At 40.6% G+C, this 22,793-nt stretch overlaps 1 protein-coding gene across 3 annotated transcripts in view; it reads left to right on the top strand.

The window, feature by feature from the left end:
• RASGEF1A (RasGEF domain family member 1A) overlaps positions 1 to 22,793 on the top strand; it is a 150,474-nt gene that overhangs the window by 115,495 nt on the left and 12,186 nt on the right. For all 3 annotated transcript variants that reach the window (XM_039719688.1, XM_039719687.1, XM_039719686.1), the window contains 3 exons: positions 10,394 to 10,573; positions 16,805 to 16,933; positions 22,480 to 22,617. In XM_039719688.1, coding sequence (XP_039575622.1) covers positions 10,400 to 10,573; positions 16,805 to 16,933; positions 22,480 to 22,617 — 441 coding nt within the window. In that variant the 5' untranslated portion in view covers positions 10,394 to 10,399. The remainder of the gene's footprint in view (positions 1 to 10,393; positions 10,574 to 16,804; positions 16,934 to 22,479; positions 22,618 to 22,793) is intronic.

The following is a 22,793-nucleotide window of genomic DNA, read 5'->3' as shown; positions in this document are numbered from 1 at the left end:
TGGCTAAAAATCTCATATAGTTAGGAAAGTTAAAGGCATTTAACTGGCCAGGAAATATGCCAAGACATGGAAAGATTTTACATTTAAACCACCAGCTCAAATATCAAACAGTAGGTAACTATCAGTTCAGGATACACAGAAGCACCAGGGAGGGACAGGATGGCAGGGAAATTAAATAAAATTTTTTAATTGTTTTCATTCTTGCTATCCAAAATAATTGAAATATTTTTTACATATTTTCATTTTTATGCAATGTGTGTGTATATGAGCTTTATATGGCATTTTACAGTTTGTTTGTAGAGTGCTGTATGTTTGTTTCAAGACTTTACAGAGAGAAAACTAAATAACAGAGTTAACTATATTTTCCTGGGCAAGTGGAGACCACACTTCTGAACACCACTTAGTACTTTATTACATTTACTGCAGCCATGTCTTAGCGACAGCTATTCATTCACAAACACAGCATATATCTCTACAGCTTCTCTCCTCACCTATATCAACAATCTGCATCTGTTTCTACCCTATCTAGCTATGAAGAAAAAAAGGTATTTAGGAAAGTAGGAAATGCAGGGAAAATAGCATCAACCACTACAGCACTTTCCAATTTCTACAGAGATCACAGACTTCTGAGGTCTAATCTAAAAAAATGTTTTACTAACATGACCATGGATTTTAGGGAGCTTTGGTATCCCTGCACAAAATGAAAAAAGAAGTAAAAAACAAATAAACAAACCTCCAAAATGAACAACTCGAAACAGAGAAATCCACCTACATTCAGCCTTACCACAAGTCTCTAAACCTGAACTGAACCCGGCTGTGCCCACGGTGTGCACAGACCCGAGAACAGAGCCTAATGGGGAACACAAATGAGCAACAGAAGGAACAAGCTTCCCCAGGGAAATAGGATCAGTTTTAAATTTCCCACATGCTCATGCCTAGGGAATCCCCTTTGAAGTTGCTGGTTGACATGACATCTGTTTCATGCCACAGCAGCAGCTGTAGGGTTGAAATCCAGGCTCATCAAAACATAGGTGGCTCTTGAATTCACTGTATTTGTTTTACACCATCTGATTGTTCCTCTGGTAAGAAGGCAGAAGAATATAAATTGTAAAATTTAAGTAATAAAACTACCTCCCTAAATGATTTTTTTAATTCTGGCACAATGAACTTGAAAAAGGCAGAGAAAATGGTGAAAAATCCACTAATATCCTCCTGACAAAAATATAAGTGTTCCCCTTGCCCCTAAAGAAATATACAACTAGAAATTATTGAAACTTGTTATCCTATGACTTAGCCAACTTTCAGGTGAGTGTCAGCCCTAAATGACAAAGCAAGCAGGTTCAATGAGCATGTTGGTTTTTATCATCAGCTATTTGAATTGTGGCCTGACTGGTACAGACCACAGGGAAAATAAAAGCTCCAGGAGGACAGTAAATCTTTTATTTATAGTACACTTACATTTATGTCCTTATAAAGATTCTTTCATAAAAGCTTGGGACAAAGTAGCTCAATCATGTGAATTCTTTGACAAATTCATGTCAACATGTTTTAGCAAAACAGAAGATTAAGTAATTGATCACTTAATTCACTAGTACACAGATAATTTTTTTTTATTTTTTTACTTTCAACATTTATGTATCTACAGCAAGGAGTTTGTTCACCTGCAGAACAGTCCTCAGCTTAAGCCAGTGCAAATTTGACCACATAAAGCCATATTGCTTTAGAGCTTTAAGTTCAATAGTTTATGCTTGAATAGCCTAAGTCTGTGTCCTAGGATATGTAAAAAAGGATAAACATACATATATATATATATAAACAATAAGCTCTGTTCTGTACTACCCAGCACCAATTCAATACACAGTTTGTGATGGGATAGTGTCAGTCCTTCCCAAACTATGCTAAAAATCACCGTAGGTGATAGAAAAATTCTTATAAGCAAAACTCAGCTTGGGAGCACATCCATTTGTTCACTAGCTGTTGTTATTCATCAGAATGCTTCCTTAAAACTTAATTTTGAATACTTAATTTGATTGCAGCCTCTTGCTAAAATGATACCATATTTAACTATTTTTGCAATACTTCTCCATATATTTTCCTCAAGATATTTTCAAGACTGCCACACCTTGATTCTATTTTAAATAAAGGCATTAAAATTAAACCAACAGCAGCTAAGAGCCCTGAAAAATTAGTAGACTTCAGACTACTGTAAAACTCCCCCAACAACTGCTGATGAATTTCTTGGCAGTGTCAGCAAAATGAGTCCAAGCAATAGATGTTCATGGGAACTGAATTACTTGCAGTAATTCAGGTAAAACAAGACATGTTTAATAGAAATGTTTTTAAACTGATACAGCTGAAGGTGAGTTACTGCAAATGAGCTCATCAGCCCAGAACTTCTCTCCATCAGCTCAAAAATAAAATCTGTAGAACCAAAGAGAATGAAAATTGGGGGAGAAAAAATGGATCCCATAACTGCTTGTAAAATGAATCTTCCAAAATACCTACAGGAATGCTAACAATGTCACTGTCATAGTTTCTGCTAAAGCAAACAGAAGGTTGACTAATCAAACTGGCAATTTTGATCTGTTAATTGTGATGCCCTGAAGCTTATAACACTAAAAATAAATATATTTTTTGTTGAGCTAGTTAAAAAGAAATAGCAACCCACGTGCATTTACAAAAATACCATATCAAGAAGATTGACATCAGCAGACATGCAGATTTTTCTTCCCCTGGGCACCAAATTGCTGATGTATGTACATGCTTCCTCCTTGGCATAATTGATTTTCCCTTTCTGCTCAGTGGCAGTGTCTTGGAATTACTGGTGTCACAGCAAGCATGATGCAAGTAAAGGACACACTAGCTAGGATAAGTTCAGGACTCATTCATCTTGAGCCCAGCCTTGAGCCCAATTAAAATAGAATATCAGTTGTTTTTAAAGAGTCAACTTAAAAAGGCCTGAGATAAAATGAATATAAGGAGTGCCTATTACATTAACATGCCTCTGTTATATCTTGCTGGAGTCAAAATCAGACAATCACAAACATTAAAAGCAGTTAAATAGGGGGGGTGGGCCTTTTCTACTCTTTCTTAAAAAAACAAAGTGAGAAGGCTCCAACAGCTCCTGAAAACACACAAATTGCCATTTATGTATAACAAGTTCTAGCAGGTCCTTTAAGCAGAGCAGGCCCAGCCTACATCTTTATTTAACATATTTTTCTTTAGTTCAGTCTCTGACTAAATCTCCTCTGCCTTTATATGAGCTGATGTCCTCAGACTTCCGTAAGTGACCTCTTGTTACATCCTTGATGCAAAGCAGAAACATCAGCTCTTTATATTTCTATTTTATTTAATCAAAGCAGATCGATCCAGTTGTTTCCCAACTGAATGTACCTTAAATCCTAATCAGCAGGCAAGATAATTCCTAAAAACTACAGATTTCTATGACTAGAGTATCTATGAAAACCAGGAATCAGACTACTAGTGGAATTCTCCTCTGGCAGCAGTGCCAAAATAGCCATTAAAATCCCAGTCATTAATTAACAGCTACACACAAGTAACACGGGCAACTCATGTCAGGTTATGTTAAATCCATTATTTTGGCAGAGACACTAAAATACCTGGGGATTAGCACCATGTCCTCTCTAAATCCTGGGGAAGACCTTTCCTTTCAGTCCAAGGGGGAGCTACAGGACCAAGCGTCAGGGAAAAATCTGTTTCACCCTGCCTAGCAAAGAGTTATTCTCAGCGGTGTCACAGAGCTGCCCTTATGCCAGTGAAAACACAGTTTGCTCCACAGATACAGAACAGAATTTTCATAACCAGTTTCCCCTTTCAGATAGAACTAAAAACAAGACATAGCAACAAACCACATCTTAAGTTGCTCCTATATTTTAATCTTTCTTTGCTCTTAAAATTGCTGGATACCTAAGGGGTAAAGCTGGTCAGGACCCCTTCATCAAAACATTTTCAAAATGGATAATGTCATTTTCAAACTACAATTCTCATCAGCTCAGATAAAACACTATTATGTGGAAAGATTCCTCATGCCCCAGGTCAGAGAGAGGGAGACAAAGGCATGGCCAGTAATAACCAAAGACTGCTGGCTAGGATGCTCAACCTTGCTTCAAGCTTATAAAGCTTTGCTCAGTTCAGAACCACAATTTGAAACTCTTTCCTCCCACTCCCATCTGCTGCCAAGTTATTAATGTGCCATCAAGTTATTCTGCAGCATGAATTGTTGAAATTTAGAAGTCTTCAAATTCATCTAAAAGTGGTTTGAGAACAGCTTTTAAATCTTAAAATTTGTGTACAACAAGGAAACCTTGAACACTTGTGCAGCCCTATGAACAAGACCAGAACACAAATGCTCTTTGAAGACAGCCATTTGAGGCTTTGAAACTCTATCTACATTCTACTCCTTAAATTATGAAGTCTTACAAATGATCCATACTAGCATGTGTCCATGTAAAAGCCCTATCTAAGGTCATTGTTGTGGAGTTTAATGGCATTTCCTGGACAAATTCCTTATCTCAAGTCCAGATAAAAGGGTTCTGTCTACAACCAAGGTCATCAATCCAAAAAACCCATGAATGTAATGCACATTTTTAATACAGCATTCTTTTTTGAATTCCAAATGACAGTACCAGGCTGCATGTGCCTTAAAGCCTTCCACAAGGGCAAGAAGCAGAATACACTGCTTTAGGTGTGGGCATGCAGCAGGGTTTCTGTACTGCTCTGTGGGTATAACGCACCAGTGGAAGAGGATGTAACATGCACACACAATCACCCTCTGTACCCTGGCCACTTGCAAGGGCTCTGGAGAGCTCTGGGGAACAGTTCAGACTGCCCCTCCAAGTTAGAAACAAGACTAGGCATAAACCTAGCAGTGCTTCAAAGACCTAAGCAATGTGCTTAGCAATCCCTACTGTGTGCATAAAAGGATGGGAATGGACAGATGAAGACTTGACCCTACATTGGTATTTAATCAACACTATGAACAATGCCATACACAATTATGTTCATTTTCAATGTCAATTTCTGTGGCTTTGTCCCTCTTTGTTTCCTTCAATGCAGGTGCTGGGGATTTAAAGCATGTTGACACACTGTTAAACGAAACCAAACGTTTATTATTAACAGACTTGTGTGGAAGGTGACCAAGTGAGTGACTTGAGTAGCTTGACAATGAAAGCTCCAAGGACAGCATTTCTAGGAGAGTCCCTTTATAATCAACTTTATTGCCTCAGATCAGCATTAATGACATTTGTAATGACTGACTTTTCCTAAGTACAATTACATTTTAAATATACACACAGGCACACTTGAACAAGTTGTTTCCAAAATGATGTTATCTAAGATGAGTAGAAAAAACTCCAATTTCTTCTTCCCTAACTCTCTTTATAATCTTCACTTTCAAATTGATCTCTCCTTCATTTTCATCCATTTTTCTTTGCTAAAATTCCTTGTTTTTACCAAGCTATTGACCAGCAATTTTCCACTGAAGATGAGATGTAACTGTACTTGGAAACTGTATTCCAACACAATAAAGCAAAAGCTTACCACCCAAATATAAAATGTACAAAGTAAGTGCAACAGCATGAAAATACCTTATCAGTATCTCACAGATGAATTCTGAGGGTACAGTGGGATTAAAAAAATTTGTCAGTCAAGTGTCCACAGCACAAGCAGGAACAGAGCCCAAATACTGCAAGTGTCAATCCAGGTCGTTAATCACAAGGTAAGGGAATGTGTCAGGGTGATGTTAGCCAGCGTGAGAGAGGCTGAAGCAACCTTGAAGGTTGAGACAGTCACGGCGTGGCTGCTGCTGACTCACTCTGCAGCAAGATGCTGCTCTGACCAGCTCAAGTGAACCACAGCAGTGTTGCCTCAAAAGCAAGCTACACAACGAGTACAGGCTCTGCTGCTGATTAAACTTGCTCTGGGGTCCACCCACCAGTAACATGAGGCAATGCCTGATGGAAACATCTTCAAAATGCAAGCAATTTGCTGAGGAACAGAACTTACATAACTACAAAAACAATTAGACCTCAGAGAGTTTCTGTATCAACAGATTTCGACACTCAGAATATAGATAGCTAAAGGTCATCATCCACCCTTTACAGAAGGGAAAATGAAATAAAATGATAACATGATTCATCTGCTACATGCTGTACAAGCTGAATCTAGGCCTTTAGCTCCTCTGATTTGTAAAAACTACCTTTCCAACAAGACTGCACAACACAGTGTCCCCAAAACCAAGCATCATGTATCCTAGGAAAGGAAAAGATGTTTTACTGAATTTTTATCCTAACACAGCCCCCAACATTTGTATACACATACCTAGATATGTATATAAACAAGAAATATACACACATATGCTCCTTTACATATACATACAAAAAAGTCTAAACAGACTCTGCTTGACTACTGAATGGAGAAATATGGAAAAACACCACAGTATAGACACACCTCAGAGAAGAGAGAGCATGCCTAACTAGTATAGTTTTCCTTAATTTTATTGGAATGTTTCTTAATTCTTACATTTCTTAGTTGCACTGACAAGACAGATCTAATTTCTGATGTCGCTAAAACCAACAAAGCCCCAAACAAACAAAAAGACTAGGGGTTGTTTTTACAACAGATTGAATCTGTGACTAGAGCTCAATTAACTAGGTATGTTTTGCTAAGATTAATGGACATATTCTTCTTAAAGTCTCGGCAAATGTTTGAGTAAGGCTGGAAAACAGATTAGCACAGAAAGAGAATGAAATCCAATACCTGTTTTTCATGCATACTTGTTTGCAGGCTTGCTGGTGCTGCTCTTAGCCGTAAATACTAGATGAGGTATGGAAAGATATTCATAGCATTCAGAAAGAAATACTATCATGTTAAACAGTGATAGCCTACAAGTTCTCACCTTCTGCTTTGGATAACTTTTTATAAAGAGGTTCAAGATGTTTGAACAAGACTTTAACAAAACTTGACCCTCACCCTCCAGTGGGTTACCATGACATTTACCTGACCATTACACAGTAAGGTCCTAACGTGGCAGTGCAGCAGGTCAGACACCACTCACTGGATTCCAGCCCAGGACTGCTGCCTGGAACTTGCTCGGTGTCCAAGGCAGGCAGGGGCTGTAACTGAGCAAAGCCTCAGCACAAGCAGGCATCAGATCTGCTACAGCACCTGCACACTCAGAAGGGTGTGGAGTACAGCTAAGAGACAGGATTGAGACTAACAGCAAAGCAGACTTGGCAGGGTGGGGGGAAATGTGACTTTTCTAGTAGTTGTTTAAAAGAAAAACTAATTTTAAATAAGGAAAATAATCTCTATAGCAGAACTGTTAGAATTTGGAAACCAAAAAGGAATTTAGTAAGCAAGCAGTAAAGATGAGTAGCTACATCTCCTTCTAAAATTAATGCGTGTTTAGTATGGATGACAGTGCTTGTTCTCAGATTGTGAGCAATCACGAATCTATTCCTTACACTCCTGAGTAAGTGCATGTGCCCAAATTCGTTTGCCGTGCCCACCTACCTAGAGTGGTGTACCTACTTCCAAAAAGGCTTTTCCTACATTAATCACCATGGAAACTAGAGAAGCCTTCTGCTACATATTCAAACACAGCAATTAAATAAATAATTTGAATAACAAAAATACATCTGAATAATGACTGGAGACAATGTAGCAACCACTAAACCATGACAGTTCAAGTAAAACGAAGAACAGGACGAGAAAGATTTGCTTTTGTGGGAAAAGGCTGAAAAGATGGCAGCCCTTAGCTGCCCCCGAGTACAGGTGAGGGACTCTGTGGGGAGGCCAGATGCCCCTCGGAGCCTCTCCACGGGAGATCCGATCCTAGACAGGACCCGTGCCCGTGTGTGACACAACAGGGGCTGCTCCCGCGTCAGCCCTACGGCTTGGGACAAGCCCAGGGCTATCAGATGATGGCTCAGGCAACTAGAAGAGAGAAACAACGCCGACCGAGAGAGGAATAAAAACAATTATCAGCGGGCAGGGCTGGGCGGCCGCGATCCCGGAGCCGCGCGTCCCGCGGCCGGGCCGCCCCGGGAGCGCTCCCCGCGCACCGGCACAGGCGGGCGGGGCGCGGAAAGACGGGCGGGCTGCTGGCTGGAGAACGCGCACCTGGGGGGAAAAACACAGAAAAGGGGAAAAACAAACAAATTAGAAAAAAGAAAGAGGGGAGGGAGGGATCCAGCCATCCCAGCCACAACCAAGCGGAAAGATGGGCAGGATGCAATGTTCACAGAGACGAGGTGCCCGGTCCCCCGCGGCAGCCCCCGGCCCTCCCCGCGCGGCCCCGTTTGAACGGGCCCCGCCCCCAGGATCGCGGGGTGGCGGAGCGCGCCCCGCTGTGTCCCGCTGTGCCCCGCTGTGTCCCTGCCCTCCCCGCGGCCGGCACCGCTGGACGCGGCAGCCAGCCCCGTAGGACAGCCAGGGCGGCGGGGAGCACTACAGGCTGCGCTCCGCAGGGGTCTTTAAAACCCAAACTGATGCAACGACGGGCGCTTAAAGGAGTTAAAGGGCTTGCTGGCGAAAGCGGGGTACGTTTCCCGCTGGAGCATCGTTTCGTTTGGGATTTGTTTGATGGTTAGGTTCGCTTAAAAGCCCTGTGCAACTTCAAGCTGTTAGCCAGAAGTGCGCATCGCAGCCAGACCATCCTGAGAAGCAGCTTGGGGCTGTATTGCTATGGACCTTAAAAGGGAAAAAAGCAAATTACTGGCGGGTTACATAGTACAGATAGCAAAGCCGTTAGCTTCAGCCGTTTCTCGGTGTTATGTGCTGCAAAGCTCGGGCCTAACAGATAGATCTGTAAAATACCGAGTAACCTCCATGCATTTCTGTGCTGAACTGTCATTTTTCATTTCTTTTGATACGACATTAGATCCTGCATTTTCTATTTTATTGGACTCTGTGTCCTGAACTTCTGGAACTGAACTCCATTCTTCTTTGTGGTCTCCCTGGTTGCTATTAAGCAGCTACTATATTTATCTTACAGGGAATTACACTTCCCTTATGTCTCTTATCACGTATGCATGCAATGGTCTTTTGGTAAAAGCCACAAAACAGCTCTACTTATCAGCGTCATACAAGTAAATCTGTCACTTTGATAAACAAGTTCTGTTAATACTGGTGGTTTTTTCCTCCCAAAGCACCTAGCATTTATCCGTGCCTAAGAGGAGAAAAATGTTCTGTACTCCAATTGTAAACATGAATGATTGACTTTGGAGATTCTGAGAGGAAAAATATGCCTTGCATTAAAAATTGCTCAGGAGAAGACTTAAGTGCGGGAGATGAGCGCAGCTAGAAACAGCTGTCAGGTTAAAGGTGCCGATAATGGCCTAATCCTTTTCATCTACATAAGTGCTTTTCATCTGTGTCAATATCTTGTCTCTTTCAGAGACAATGAGGCAGCAGCTCAAGAGTTAATGCTGCCTTCTTTGCACTTGATCTCCTAAACAGTCTTGACTATTTCAGCAGCCAGGGGGAACTGTTTTGATGCTGAATAGCATTTTCAACCTTTACATACAGTAGCAGGATGCTTTGTTTAGCCTGCTGCATAGATTTAAGCTGTAGCCAATTTAAAACAAACAAGAAACCCTCTACAGTTTACTCAAAGGCTGCGGTGCAGTGATACAACTGCAGCCAAGGGAAGGGAGGTGCAAACCCTAAACCTTCGTGTGGTTTTTGTGTTGCAGCAACAGGTTTGTATCCTAAGCAAAGATCTCCAAAGAGACTGTTTAAATTAGTCTTGTATATGACAGCATATGTCAAAGTTCCACCCAGTTCCTGGTTTCATGTACATGTTTAAAAAAACGCGGCAATTTTGATCAGACAGGATATCCCCTGCTGTTTCCAGTGATAGCTACATGCAGAAGATGCACTTGTGCTGATACCTGGATTACATCTAGCTACAGAAGTGGTGAAGGATTTATCATCACAAGTGAAGTGTTTTGGCCAAATATCTGACTTCAAAATGAGTAAAAATGGGAACATTAAGGCTTAGTATTTGTTTGTTTGCTCAGTAAGGCATCACTTCACTATCTTGGAAATTCAGAAAGCATTCTGTGTTTTCATCTCTGTCTAGTTTTATGCATAAAGAGCCAGGGAAAAACTGGGGAGAAGGAAGAAATCAAGTGCAGTGAGGAAAAATCTTACAGCTCATGCATCTACAGCCTTAGAGACACAGTTTAAAGTGCATTTCAAACACCAAAGCCAGCTTGCAGATGTGTGACTGCTTGGATTCAGAACTCAGCTTGAATGCTGAGGCTGCCTTCAGTCAAATCTGTAATTGTGTTTAATGTATGCCTCTGTAAAACCCACACATCCTGGAAGAAAGCTTAACCCTCTCTCCCTTTCTTTGCCTCTTCTGCAGGAAACTATGCCCCAGACGCCAATATTTTCCAGCATGCTTGGTTCCAGTTGTAGTGGGCAAGTGCAGCCAGACATGGGAGAGAGATGTGTGGACCCTGTTTATCAGGATGGGAACCTTGTTTCTGGATCACTGGAGGCCTTGATAGAGCGCCTGGTGCCCACCATGGACTATTACCCAGATGTAAGTAGCCACCAAAAGGGATTTTTTTTCTCCCATGGCTTAGTGCTCCCATACTGCATTAGTACCTGGATTGGTGCTCTCTGATGAAATTCGACCTCTGTCTGATTCAAGATGTAGATGTAGGCTAAAGATGCATTTATTTTACTGACAATATTCATTTACTAAAGGTGTTGCTCAATAGGTATACTCTCTGTTTCTAAATAAGAGCACTTGTTAGAAAGATAAAGCCATCTTGAACTCAAATGGGTGCCTTAAGAACCAATTAAAAGCAGCATTAGCCACAGAATTTTCATACTTCTAAGCTGCTTTAGCTCTAATGCAGCCAAGATTAACTACTAACCAGGTCCTACCTAAGGAAGCAGACCTGAAAACAGCTCTAGTATTTTTCCCCTTAATTTTCTATGCATATCCTAGTTAGGCCATCAGAAAAAAGGAATCACAACCCAAAATAGATTTTAATTAAAATATTCTCTTTCTAAAGACATTTTAATGGGCCATTGCTGTAATAATGTATGTTCTCGAGCCTGAAAATGATTTTGCAACTGGCTGAACATCCTCAGTGCAGTCCTCAAAGTGAATATTACCTATATATAACTCTAGGGTATGCAGTAAGAATTTGAACCTAGGATATTAAGAAACCACTTTATCACTTAAAATTACTCTTTGTGCTCATTAATGAAAGATACTATTGAAACAAGTGGCCAAAGATCAGAGAGTCTGTATAACTTATATTCTATTTGAGCTCTGAAAAAGCAGCAGCTATTACAGAAGTATCCCAGCACTTTGAAAAACTAACAAGGGAGCAGGAAACTGCAGTCACTATTAACTTGTATGTCAAACTTAATGTTTATTGTAGTGGGCCATGCCACATCTTGTATGTTTCTCAATTTAATTTGTGTAGAATGTTTTATTGTGGTTGCATTTACATCACAGTAAAGTCCCTCCAAGGTCCACAAATAACACCAGACATCCTCACAATCATCATCCACAAAAAGGGACTCTCCATGTGAGAGCTCAGTAGGAATGTGCAGAATTGCCATCAATCATCAGTATAGGATTAAAAAGCAAAACAAGCATAGTTTACTATTCCAGTTCAAAAGTAATCCTAAACCTTATACTTAAACATGGCTAACATACAATTGTGCTGCCAGTACCAAATCCTTTCTAAGACTCAGAGGGATAACCATTGTTAGACATTAAATCTCCATTCCACACCCCCAAATACATATTGTAGAACAGATGCACAGAAGAAACTAGTGGGTAGAGCTGGTGTGGTGTAACAGTGGAATGAATAGATTCAGGATAATGCAAGGAGTCTGTTCCTTCTCTTTCTTGTGATACAGCAATCTTGTTACTTGCTACTTGCATTTCAGAAGTGTAGCAAAGTTTTTTAAGTAGCTGCTAATGCACATCTCTTATTGTACCTTGCAACATAAAATCTATTTATAACACAGCCACTCTGAAAATGGTTCCAGAAAGTGAGTAAGGGGGCTACAACTTGCTTTGGACTGCTGCTAGTTTCCATGGTGCTTTCCCTTCATATCCCACACAAGAGTACATTACAAACCAAGCATCCATGGACCCCACCCTGCAAGCTGCAGCTTAAATAGGCAGCAAGCTCACAGCTGAGCATCCAACAGAAGCAGTCAAGGGTAACTCCAGGCAAAGAGAGATGGACAACAGCATTAAAACAAATTCATCTCCTCTGCAACACAACATATACCTTTAGTTAAACCAGATCACCCAATTTAGGGGAAAGGATAAATTATAAAATGAGTAGACAAATAAGCTCTGAGCAACATAAAGAAGAAGCTGTATTTGAGTTGTCTTCAAACCCAAGTTTTCTATTTCCCTTCAGTTACATCTTTGTACTTCATTTCATGCTCATTTGTGGTTTTAGGGGAGTTGCCACAGAGGCTTAGTGGTAGCCATTTAAGCTGATGTCCTGTCAGAACAGTAGCTAGTCCTGTACGTTCAAGAGAAAAGTATCAAAACCTCTTATCTTAACTCTCTGGCTACTCATCCAAAGAAAGGCAGCAAGGTATCACCAAGAGAAGCTGGTGGCAGTATTAGAGCAGAGGTTACCCGAGTTTCAGAGTGACACAGTTGTAAGTTGCAGTACCCATCCAAGTTTTCTGATCACTACATCTGAGCACAATGCTGGGAAGGCATTGCTGCCTGTGTGCTCATTGATCACAGTAACCTTCTGGACAGAGAAAAAGGGAGTGGGGGAGAGAGCAAACACAGTGTCTTTCTGTGCTGGTTACAGAGGCAGAACAAAAATGTGTTTGCCATGTTGGCAGAGCACGAGACAGGCAAGGGAGGACAGGAAAGATAAGCGCCTGCATTGGTGTGCTGCTCTTCTGAGCCTTGTTTGTGTGCAGGGACTTGCTCTGCACATAGGGAAGTGTATGCTCATGAGACAGAGGAGTTCAGGAGGTTAGGAATGGAATGTACCAGTCTGCAACCCTTGTGCCCAAGCAAGAAAATATTTGAAGAAAATATTTCACAAACACAAAGTTCCAGAATGAGCAGTGAGTGCACACAGAGAAATTGTATTTTTTTCCCTGCCTCGAGAAGTCATCAGTGCATTCTTGGGTCAGAGAGTAACAATTCCTTCTTTAGTCTTGTGCACTCACGCTCTTCTTTTTTTTAATATAATTCAGCTCATCTCTTAGCAACAACTTTAGGCACTAAAGGAATCTGGCTTCTTATTCTCTTGCAAAGCACAAGCCCCTTTTGTGTCTACTTACATTCTCCCAACTGCAGAAAGGATTTTTTTTTGCCTCCCCTCCCAAATACCTGTCACTTTTAGGATAAATGAAGCTTAACTTTCACTTATAGCTTATGAAAGCATTTTTTAATCATTCTTTATCAAACTAGCTAGCTTCAGAGCTAAATTTTGTTCTCCAGACCATCCTCCTCATGGCTAGAGGACTGCCTGAGAAACTGTAGGTTTTTACACTGTTATAACATTTAGCCTGTGTACAGCAGCAAATCACACAAATCCTTGATCTTGCTAAGGCATATGACATTAGTATGAAATTTTTACTGTCCAGAACAACTGTGTTCCTAGCCCCTGAGACCTAAGCTGAAATGCATGGCTTAGTTCAGTCTGAAATTTCTTTATTGAATAAGGAGTGGCTAGTAGCAGAGAGGCAAGGAAATGGGGGGGTCAGTACTGCTGTCATTTTTAGTTTGATTAATTGTAGTCCTTGTCTGTGTCAGTAATAAAAGTATCAAAAACCCCTCAATTTGATACCAGTATGGTGTGAACCAGCATATCTTGATTGACCACAATGGAACAATTTTGTTTTCCAAAGTAATGAACCTAGTTCCAGTTAAATGACTTTAAAAAATGGAATAAAAATATAGCAGATGAATTCCAGAAGGAATGATAACTTGTTTCTGAAACGTAAAAGTTTGATATTGCCTGAAAAAGCATTGCATGGATCCAGTACAGCTATTACTGATTACAGAGGCACATCAGCAAGCCTAACATGGAAAATACACACTGTCAGGGCCTGTATCTTCCTGCTTCTTGCCAGTTCAAAACTTTTTATGAACATCCTATAAAACATTATCAAAGAAACCAAATAAAAGCACATGTGACACTTTTCTTGCTGTGTGACAGCAGGAAAATGATGTTGTGACTGGCCCTTTCTGAGGGTCACTTTGGATAAACACTGTGCCACATCACACATGCTTCCACCAAGGAGACCAATTCTAGAATTACTGTGAGAAGCAAAATTACATCTTTGCTTAGAAGAATGTGTTCCAGCTTATCAGAGCAAAGGTCACTGCCGGGGCAGTGTGGCTCAAGTTGTGGTTCCCTGCTACTGACATCTTTCAGACAGGCCCTCTCAACTCCCAAAGCAGGAATGTGGGGAAGGGATCAAAATATCATGCCCTTTTTTTTCCCCCTCCCCACCCATCTCATCTCTCAAATACAGTAGAAAGTGAGGGCTGCTTCAAGTCTTCAGTGCAAAAAAAAAATTTCATACAACCCAGTGACAGCTGACTCACCCAACAGCTAAATTCCTGTTCCACATAGCCCAGACTCAGAGTTTTAAGTTCAGGGACAACAGTGAACACATGAGATAGATGGAAAGTGAACCAGAGGGTAAGGAGGCATAGTTAAAGACACAAACACACACTCCAAATCTCACAACCCGACACAGTTCTTTCTGTTGCTTTCATTCTGAGTAGGGAACATGTCCTTTAGGAATTGCTCTCGTGAGCTCAGGAATAGGATCTGATATGTTGTCCCATAACACAACCAAGTCTCCTTTTGTGAACCAGATTAGCTTTTCAGCCTAATTTTAGTGCCCATTATACACCACATGCACTACCACAGGATTTTATAGCATTGATTTTCAAGTTTTTGTCACCGTAAATGTAAAAATAAACTGTGGAGTTCTGCAGAGACATGACATAGCAAACAGAAGCCTAATTTCTTAGATTTCCAGACGTACACTTGTGGAGGATGTTTGCAACTGTGACATTAGGGAGGGAGGCCTTGCTGTCAGTGTCCTGTCACTGCCATGACCAGCTGCTCAAGGTCACCAAGAGCTGGACTGTGAGATGGCCCCACGGGGCATCTTCTGTAGGCATCAGTGGGAGCACCCAGGAACCTGACCCACTCTGTCTTCACCTTCTCTCTTCCTCCATCCATAAACAACAGAGAAGGCAAAGACTACAACTGCTCTCTGGTTTTGGCTGTACAGAATTTATGTTGTTCCTAATGTAATACATGACCCCCAGAATGGATAAGATCTTCAAATCAGAATGAGAATTTTAAATACCTCTGCTGTATCATGCTGTACATTCTGTACTTTCATTAGCTTCCTTCAGAAGCTCAGGACAGAGTTCTACATTTAGATGTGTTTAATCTATTACACTTTTCACTCACTCCCAGAACACTGTGACTTTTTGTTAGTGTTACTTATTTTGTTTTTTAAAAATTCCCCTGATATTTGGTGGTTAGTGCTAAATTTGTATTATAGGGCATGCTGAGTACTAGAGAAGTGAAAACATTTTTCATTAATAGCACATTTTACTCCGATTGAAGAGAGATACCACATAACCACTTTGAGCTCACAAAGATACCATTTTTGTTTAATTATAAGCTTGTTCTAGCAACTGCAAGCAGCAGAATTTGGTAGCAGATAGTAGAGATACCATATTTTAGACAACTGGTCCTGAGATTTTAACTGTCTTAATTTACTTGCCCAGCCCAAGGTGGTACAAGCTCACATTGACTATTTAAATGCACTTGGCTGTGTCCTGCAGTCACATTACTAAAACGTGGTAAAAGTAACACTGCACATTTCAAACATACCAAAGGTTAATTGAAATACAATGTCAAGGAGATCCCCTGTAATTTCCCAACTCCAAATTTTACCACAAAGCCTGAGGGAAAAATGGAAGTACTTATGAGATGCTGCTGTCATTAGGCAGGCAATTACAGTCCAATGCAGAAGCCCAGCTTCAAGCACTGGACCAAGACTAAGTCAAAAAATCACCCTCACTTCAGTTAAATGATCCAGAATATGGTACAATGGATACTTGTCCAGAGTACCATACAGTGCATCACAGCTTTTAAATTACAATGGAGAGGCTCTTTCTAATGAGACAGCCCCATTGGTATTTATTAGCAACAAGTTCATATTCAAAAGACTCTGAAACAAGCCCCAGATAAATAAAGTCAAGCTTAAAACTAAAATATTGTCCTGTGCCCTCAAACAAAGCGAAGCCTTTTGTCAGTGACTGTGGTGAGAAAGGAATGAAAATCCCCCTACATGAAGAAATTACAGCTGTGGTTTGGAATATACAGGAAACAGTTTTCTGCAGCTCAGTGAGAAATAATCACTCTTAAAGAAACAAAGCAGCATTAAACAGTGGTGTTTAAGAGTCATAACACCCTTCATTAGATGTATTTCATTTGTGGCTTTGGTAAGTGATGACTAATTAGGCACACTGAGTCTGGCATTTTAAAAGAAAACCATTTGATAATTGGAAAACCCCACAGTTAACAGCCTTGAAGCCTAGAGTATATCCTTTCAACAGAGCTGGAAAGGACCTGCATTTCTCTGGAGACAAGAAAAATTACAGAAATTTTAAATGAAGGAAAACTGCATTCAAAGTTTACAGATTAGTTTTTCCAAGGAAGACACATCAGTTTTGCTAAAGCTTTTCAACTTGTTGTTTTTCTTTTTTCTCCTTCCACAGAGAACTTACATCTTCACTTTCCTACTGAGCTCAAGAGTCTTCATTCACCCACACGAGCTCCTGGCTAAAGTGGGGCAGATCTGCATTAAACAGAAGCAGCAGCTGGAAGTGGGGACTGAGGCAGAAAAGGTAAATGGACCATTACATTCCTCAGTTACTTGTGGTGCTGTCATTTATTTTCCACTCTTTCCTTCTCATTGTAAAGCTAAATAGACTGATAAAGAATAATACAAAATTGTAACTGGCATTTGTTGCTGGATGCACTTGTATTTGGATCTTGTTCTTTGAAGTATCTTTGCTTCATTTGCTGGCCACATTTTCTGTGGCAGTCAGCTGCAGGTCAGTGGAGCAGTGCACTGGAGCAGTGTGTGTGTGCCATGGAAGCTGCCCAGCAGCTGGTTTGCACTTAGAGCTTTCACCAAGTGAGGAAAGTCGGATTCAAGAAAATCCCTTTCTCCAGTCAGCCTCACCATCCTCCAAGAGTTAACAATAACCTCTGCTGCAGGTTATTGTTGGGGTGTTTTAACTCAGTATTTAACTCAGTTTAACAGTAAATCAGAGAGTTACCTCACAAAAATTAAGGGATGAACTTATTTAAAATGGTGACCTGCACTGACATGTTTTATTACCATCAGTTAAACCAAACTTACATCCATCTAAGTGTCACCATTTGTAAAGTGTGTATTGAAAGACTTTTTCAATTATTTGAAATTGAAGTTCCAGAAAAGTCCAACCTGGACAGCAAATAAGAGTGACAGAAACAAGATGGTCCCAACAAGTAAAGACCTAAATTGTTCAGATCCTGGGCATGTTTCAGCACTTTTCTTCTCTGATGAGACATGACGTGCTTCCATTCCTAATCTCCAGCACTGTAGCAGTCCTGTTTTGTTTTCTCCTTAGCGTACCAGCTCTTTGAGTGAAGAGCACAAAAGGCAACTCTGGTTTGTCCATAAAGAGTTTTTAACAGCAATACTGACCTAAAGGCTTTTTCTCCCATATTGTTCCTGATCTGCATCTTCTTATTAATGTCACAAAATTGCTCCACAGGACAAGCTAAATATGGTGCAAAATGACTTTCATCCAGGTCAGTCCCCTGATCTGCTCTCCAAATATCTGCATAGCTCATCCTGTATGTGCTGGGGAAACCAAGGGTCAGGGATGTAAGGTGCCACAACCACTGCATCCAGTTTTGTACTCAGAGGTGATAATTGTCCCTAGCACCACTGCCAAACTTAATCTGTGACTGAGCAAGCTCTGCTCTCTAAGTTGTAATGGCTCCCCAGCAACATGCAACTAAACAACAGAGATGGGAACCTCTAAAAGGTGCCAGCACCATCTGAAATACAGAATGAGTCAATCTGAGCTGTAGACTTACATAGGGAAAGACTGCAGTGAGTAGAAAGTGTCCAAATACATCTGTGAAATACTTGGATTTAAAATGAATGGGATGTAACATGAGACTTTAGTGAAAACAATGCACTTCAGAGATTTCCAAATTAAAGCCCTCTCTGGGGAGTAAATCAGCTGGCTGTTTAGAGATACGATGCTAATTGTAAAGTAGTATTAGTGTGGCTTCTTAGCAGACTTGTTAAAAAGTCCTGGCTTCCTAATAGAAATGAAACAGCATTACATCCTAATGTCAAAGAGAGCAGCTTGTGTTGCAAACACCCACCCTCTTACACCTTCTGCTGGCACCTTGGACATGGGCCTACGGGAAACCCAGCCAACAGCAGGGTGACAATAAATCACTTCTGGGAGGTGGCTGTAATTTACATGCTTTTCTGGCTGCTCTGTTATGCCGGTAATCCCTTCCTACCTCCTTAATATAAGCTGCAAATTTTTCCTGCCTTCTAAACACAAATTCCTTGGAAAACACTACATGAACTTTGGACGTTCCTCTTAGATTGCTGCTTTATTGCCCTCTACTGCCAACACCTGTGTGCTTTACAGAACAGTTTGGCCACAAGCACTTGCAAACTTTTGTTTTTCTACATGGAAACTAATAAAATCTCATTTCACATATAGCATAGAAACTCAAGATACTCTCAAGTATTCACAGTCATTATCCATTAAGGTAAGACCAGCTACCAGCACCTTCTAATTAAGTGGGTGCAAAGCAGGAAAAAGCTGACAAAAGCAGTTAAAGCATCTCTGTTCATCTCTGGTCGAGTTTGCTTATGCAAATCTCTTAAGATAAGCGGGACAACTTGGTGCCTGGATAGCATGTGAGCTGAAAAAGTGGCAAGAAACCAGGTTTTGAGGTTACACACACAATACTTGTCATTCTGTTGGGTTTGACATTACTGACTAGCCAAAGAGTTCTACAGAAATACAACCCAGAAAAAGTGGATTGCAAAGAAAATCGCTCTGAGGAGTCTCGGAGTCTGCTTAGAGTCCTTTTAACTACTCATAAAAAGCAAGAATTTCACAGTTTAAGACCTCAATTATAACATACAAGTCAGTAGTTAAGATTGACCATAAAGGAAAAAATGTAACTCTCCATAGGTGCATTATTGATTGGAAAGTCTCAAACAAGATTATCAGTGAAAAATCACTTGTATGATATTATTGAGTGGAAAAAACCCTGTTGTTACACCTGTGGTACATTTTTTCTGCAGCTTGAGTATTTTATATATCTCAAGTTAAAGAAGTAAGAAATAAAAAGAGAACATAGAAATTAGTTTCTATTAAGTTTGTTTTGCCTGTCTTGGACTATATAATCCCTTCAAAAGTTACTATTTCCTCTGGGTTTTTTTGCCAGCGTGTCCTCCTTTTTAAAAAAGAAAAAATACATATAACCGGGTCATTGCCATTAAATCTTTCCTATTGCCCTCCTTTCTAATTGGGAGTTGTTTTTCAGTCCTGCCTTGTCTTGTGCAGAACAGGGTCAATCCACAGAACACTTAAATTAATGGAGTTATTCCTCTCCTCAAAGAACTGTTTATGGGAGAAGTGTTCCCATGGACTCCAGAGAACTCTGTCAGGCCTCACAAAGGGAGGCTCATGTCTGGAGCAGGACTGGAGAAAAGTAGGTTGGTAGGTTTATTGCAGCCATGACAGAAAGGAAACTGTGCTGCTGCCCACAGATCTGTGAGGTTTCCATCTGGGTTACCACGTGCACCAAGCCTGTCACGCTGCTTGGGCTCCATCAGAGTGCACACGAAACACAAATCCTCTGCTCTGCTGCACTGAGCCCTTCAGCATTGCTCTCACAAAGTGTACACCTTGTTTTCATGAGTGTGAAAAAGCATCTGATGAAATATTAAGCTTTTTTAAATGTGACAAGTGCAGTTTGTCTTGCAACATGCCTGGCTTGCCATATGAAGAGAGCAAACCATAACAACTCAAAAATAGATACAAGAGATGGGAAGTCAGTGTTCATAAATCACTGTGTTTTAAGCTGTACATGGAGTATAATTTGGGGTAATTTGGCTGAGTACTACAAGCACAAAGCTTCATTTTTCTCCTTCAAACCTTTTCCTTCTATATCAGTGCCTAAAAAAACTGATGAAATACAGCCTGGTGTTATGCTGCACCTACTTCAAATCATGACATAGCTAATGCTGCCTCTTCAGTGGGCTCCTGGTTTTAAGGAGCAATCTTACACACACCAGCATTAAAAAGGCATCAGCTATGACTGATTTAGTCTCTTCAGCTGCTGGGGTCAGTCTAGACAACCCATAAATTCTTTATGAACTGAGTGTTCATATGGAGATGCTTGCCATGGCCTAAGGTGAGATTTTTAAACTTTTCTGCCCTCACCACTCCTTTTTCAGTTGCAAAAATTACAAAGAAAGGATAGTCAAGATGATTAATATTAAAAAAACAGTTCTGTAGCAGCTTTTGGTAAACAAAAATGGAGTTGGCACATACCTGTTCACTTTAATTGAATGGAGGTGCACTCCCTGGCTAATTAATCGTCCATCACCACCTACAGATTATTCTTTTAATAACGTCAGGCTCCATTCATTTCCTGGCAAATAACTATAAATTGTCTTTTCCCCAAGGCAGATGACAGTGGGAGTTTGGAGTACAGGCAGCTGTAATCTGGAACTCTGTCCCACACTGTTGAGAAATCGCTTTAAGCTCCACACGAGGGGCACTGACAGACACTGCTTTGCAGGAATGCCCACTGCTGGCAGAAAGAATGGGGATGTTTTGGTTTTGCCCTCCCTGTGCGGCTATTCTGTGTTTATCTCATTAGCAGCATCAATTAAATGCTGTCAATAAAAACAGGTAGGAAATGCATGCTAGCAGATAGCAGTTTGCAGGTCTTAAAAAAACAAAAACAACCCAAGAAAATTCCCTCTGGACTTACAAGGAGGCACTGGCTAATTGTCAGATTGAGGATTCAAGGGTTCATGGTTTAAGTTCAAAATTCTTACCAATGATTATTAATATCATTGACTATACAATGGTGAGATATTTAAAAAAAAAAAAGGAAAACAAAACCAGCTTAATTTCATTGACTTTGGTTTTGATTAGATAAACTGGACATGACGAGATGCTGTTTTGGCAGGAGCTGCTACCTCTATTTGGAGGTGTTCTCTCTTTGACTTAGAGCAGTTTCCTGAGGTGACACTGCCATGCTGAGTGCCCTCCTGTCCCCAGGGGCTGTGCTGTGCCTGGGGAGAGGGAGCTGCTGCCTTCAGGGACCTCTGCACTTGCACTACTGGGGAGGGAGCACAAACAAAGCTTCCTCCTTTTCCTCAGTGCATCACAAGCTGGGTAGGAGGATAAATATAACCTAAATTCAGGTTTGATTCTTGTTCATTACAAGTGTTCTTAGCACTTACACTCCCAATTTTACAAGACTGCTCCCTTGGATGTACTGTGCTGCTGTCCGTGATGCAATGGAGAGGGGAGTAATTGGCACCCAGTTCAGGTCTAACTGATGAAAAACCTTAGAAGATTCACAGGCAACTAAAAAAAAATAGAAAAATACTCTCTCTGCCCTTTCTATGGTTGATAGCTGAAAAATGATTTTGGGTTTATATTATTTTAAAAAGTAGTAGCAACTTTAATCCTTGATTAATCCTGAATCCTAATTAAAAAAAAAAAAAAAAAAAAAAGATAAATACTCTCTCTGCCCTTTCTGTAGTTGATAACTTTTTGAACAAAAGCCAATACCTTTTATTGTCAAAGTCTGTTTTGATTTAGACGTCATGGAGAGAACACACACGTCTTTCCTGTCATTCATTTATTTAATATACAGCTCAGTCTGGGTGCTCTGATAAATTCTATAGAACTGAAATGTCTGTGAACGTTTCTCATGAGCTCTCAGTAGAGTACTGCAGATTGTACACATCTGAATTCAAACACTACAGCCCTGCTGCCTCAGATGGCAGAAATCAGCTTAAACCCCATGGACTTCAGTTAAACAAGTCACTTGAACTGTTCTGTCATCTCCTGGTTTTATACAGCTCACCTTGAAAATGTCTTCACAGTGTTTGGTAAGAGACATCACCATGAAAGGAGGCTAAACAGGAGGCTAAATGATACTATTTAGGAATCTAGTGCACAGTTAAATATGGTCTTTTTTTTTGTCCCCATCACCTACTATTAATGCCAAGTATTTTCAAGGGTGTCTCCAGATTTCTGTGAACCTTTATCAGCCATTTAATCTGCAGTCAAACAGGTCTACGGTTGGTAATTAACTCATTGTTTCTTTCTAGGCAAAACTAAAATCCTTCGCTGCCAAAATCATTCAGCTCCTGAAGGAATGGACTGAAACTTTCCCCTATGATTTCCAAGATGAAAAATCCATGAAAGAGTTGAAGGAGATTGCTCACAGGATCACACAATGTGATGAGGTAGGGGTGGGAAGGAAAAAAAAGTTAAGTGCTCAAGCAGTATTTGTTAACTGTTAGATGAGCTGTGCCATGTTCCTACAATCCTGCAGGCAGTGTCTCCCAAAGGAACTACAGCAGCAGTTCTAAGTTGTCAGGGTAACCACAGGACATGGGCTGCCTGATGGACTTAATGGTCC

This window comes from Passer montanus, unplaced genomic scaffold (assembly GCF_014805655.1).
Source record: "Passer montanus isolate IOZ18808 unplaced genomic scaffold, ASM1480565v1 scaffold42, whole genome shotgun sequence".
Classification (NCBI taxonomy): domain Eukaryota; kingdom Metazoa; phylum Chordata; class Aves; order Passeriformes; family Passeridae; genus Passer; species Passer montanus.
Note: the sequence above shows the minus strand (reverse complement) of the source record. Positions and strands in the feature narration are given on the sequence as shown.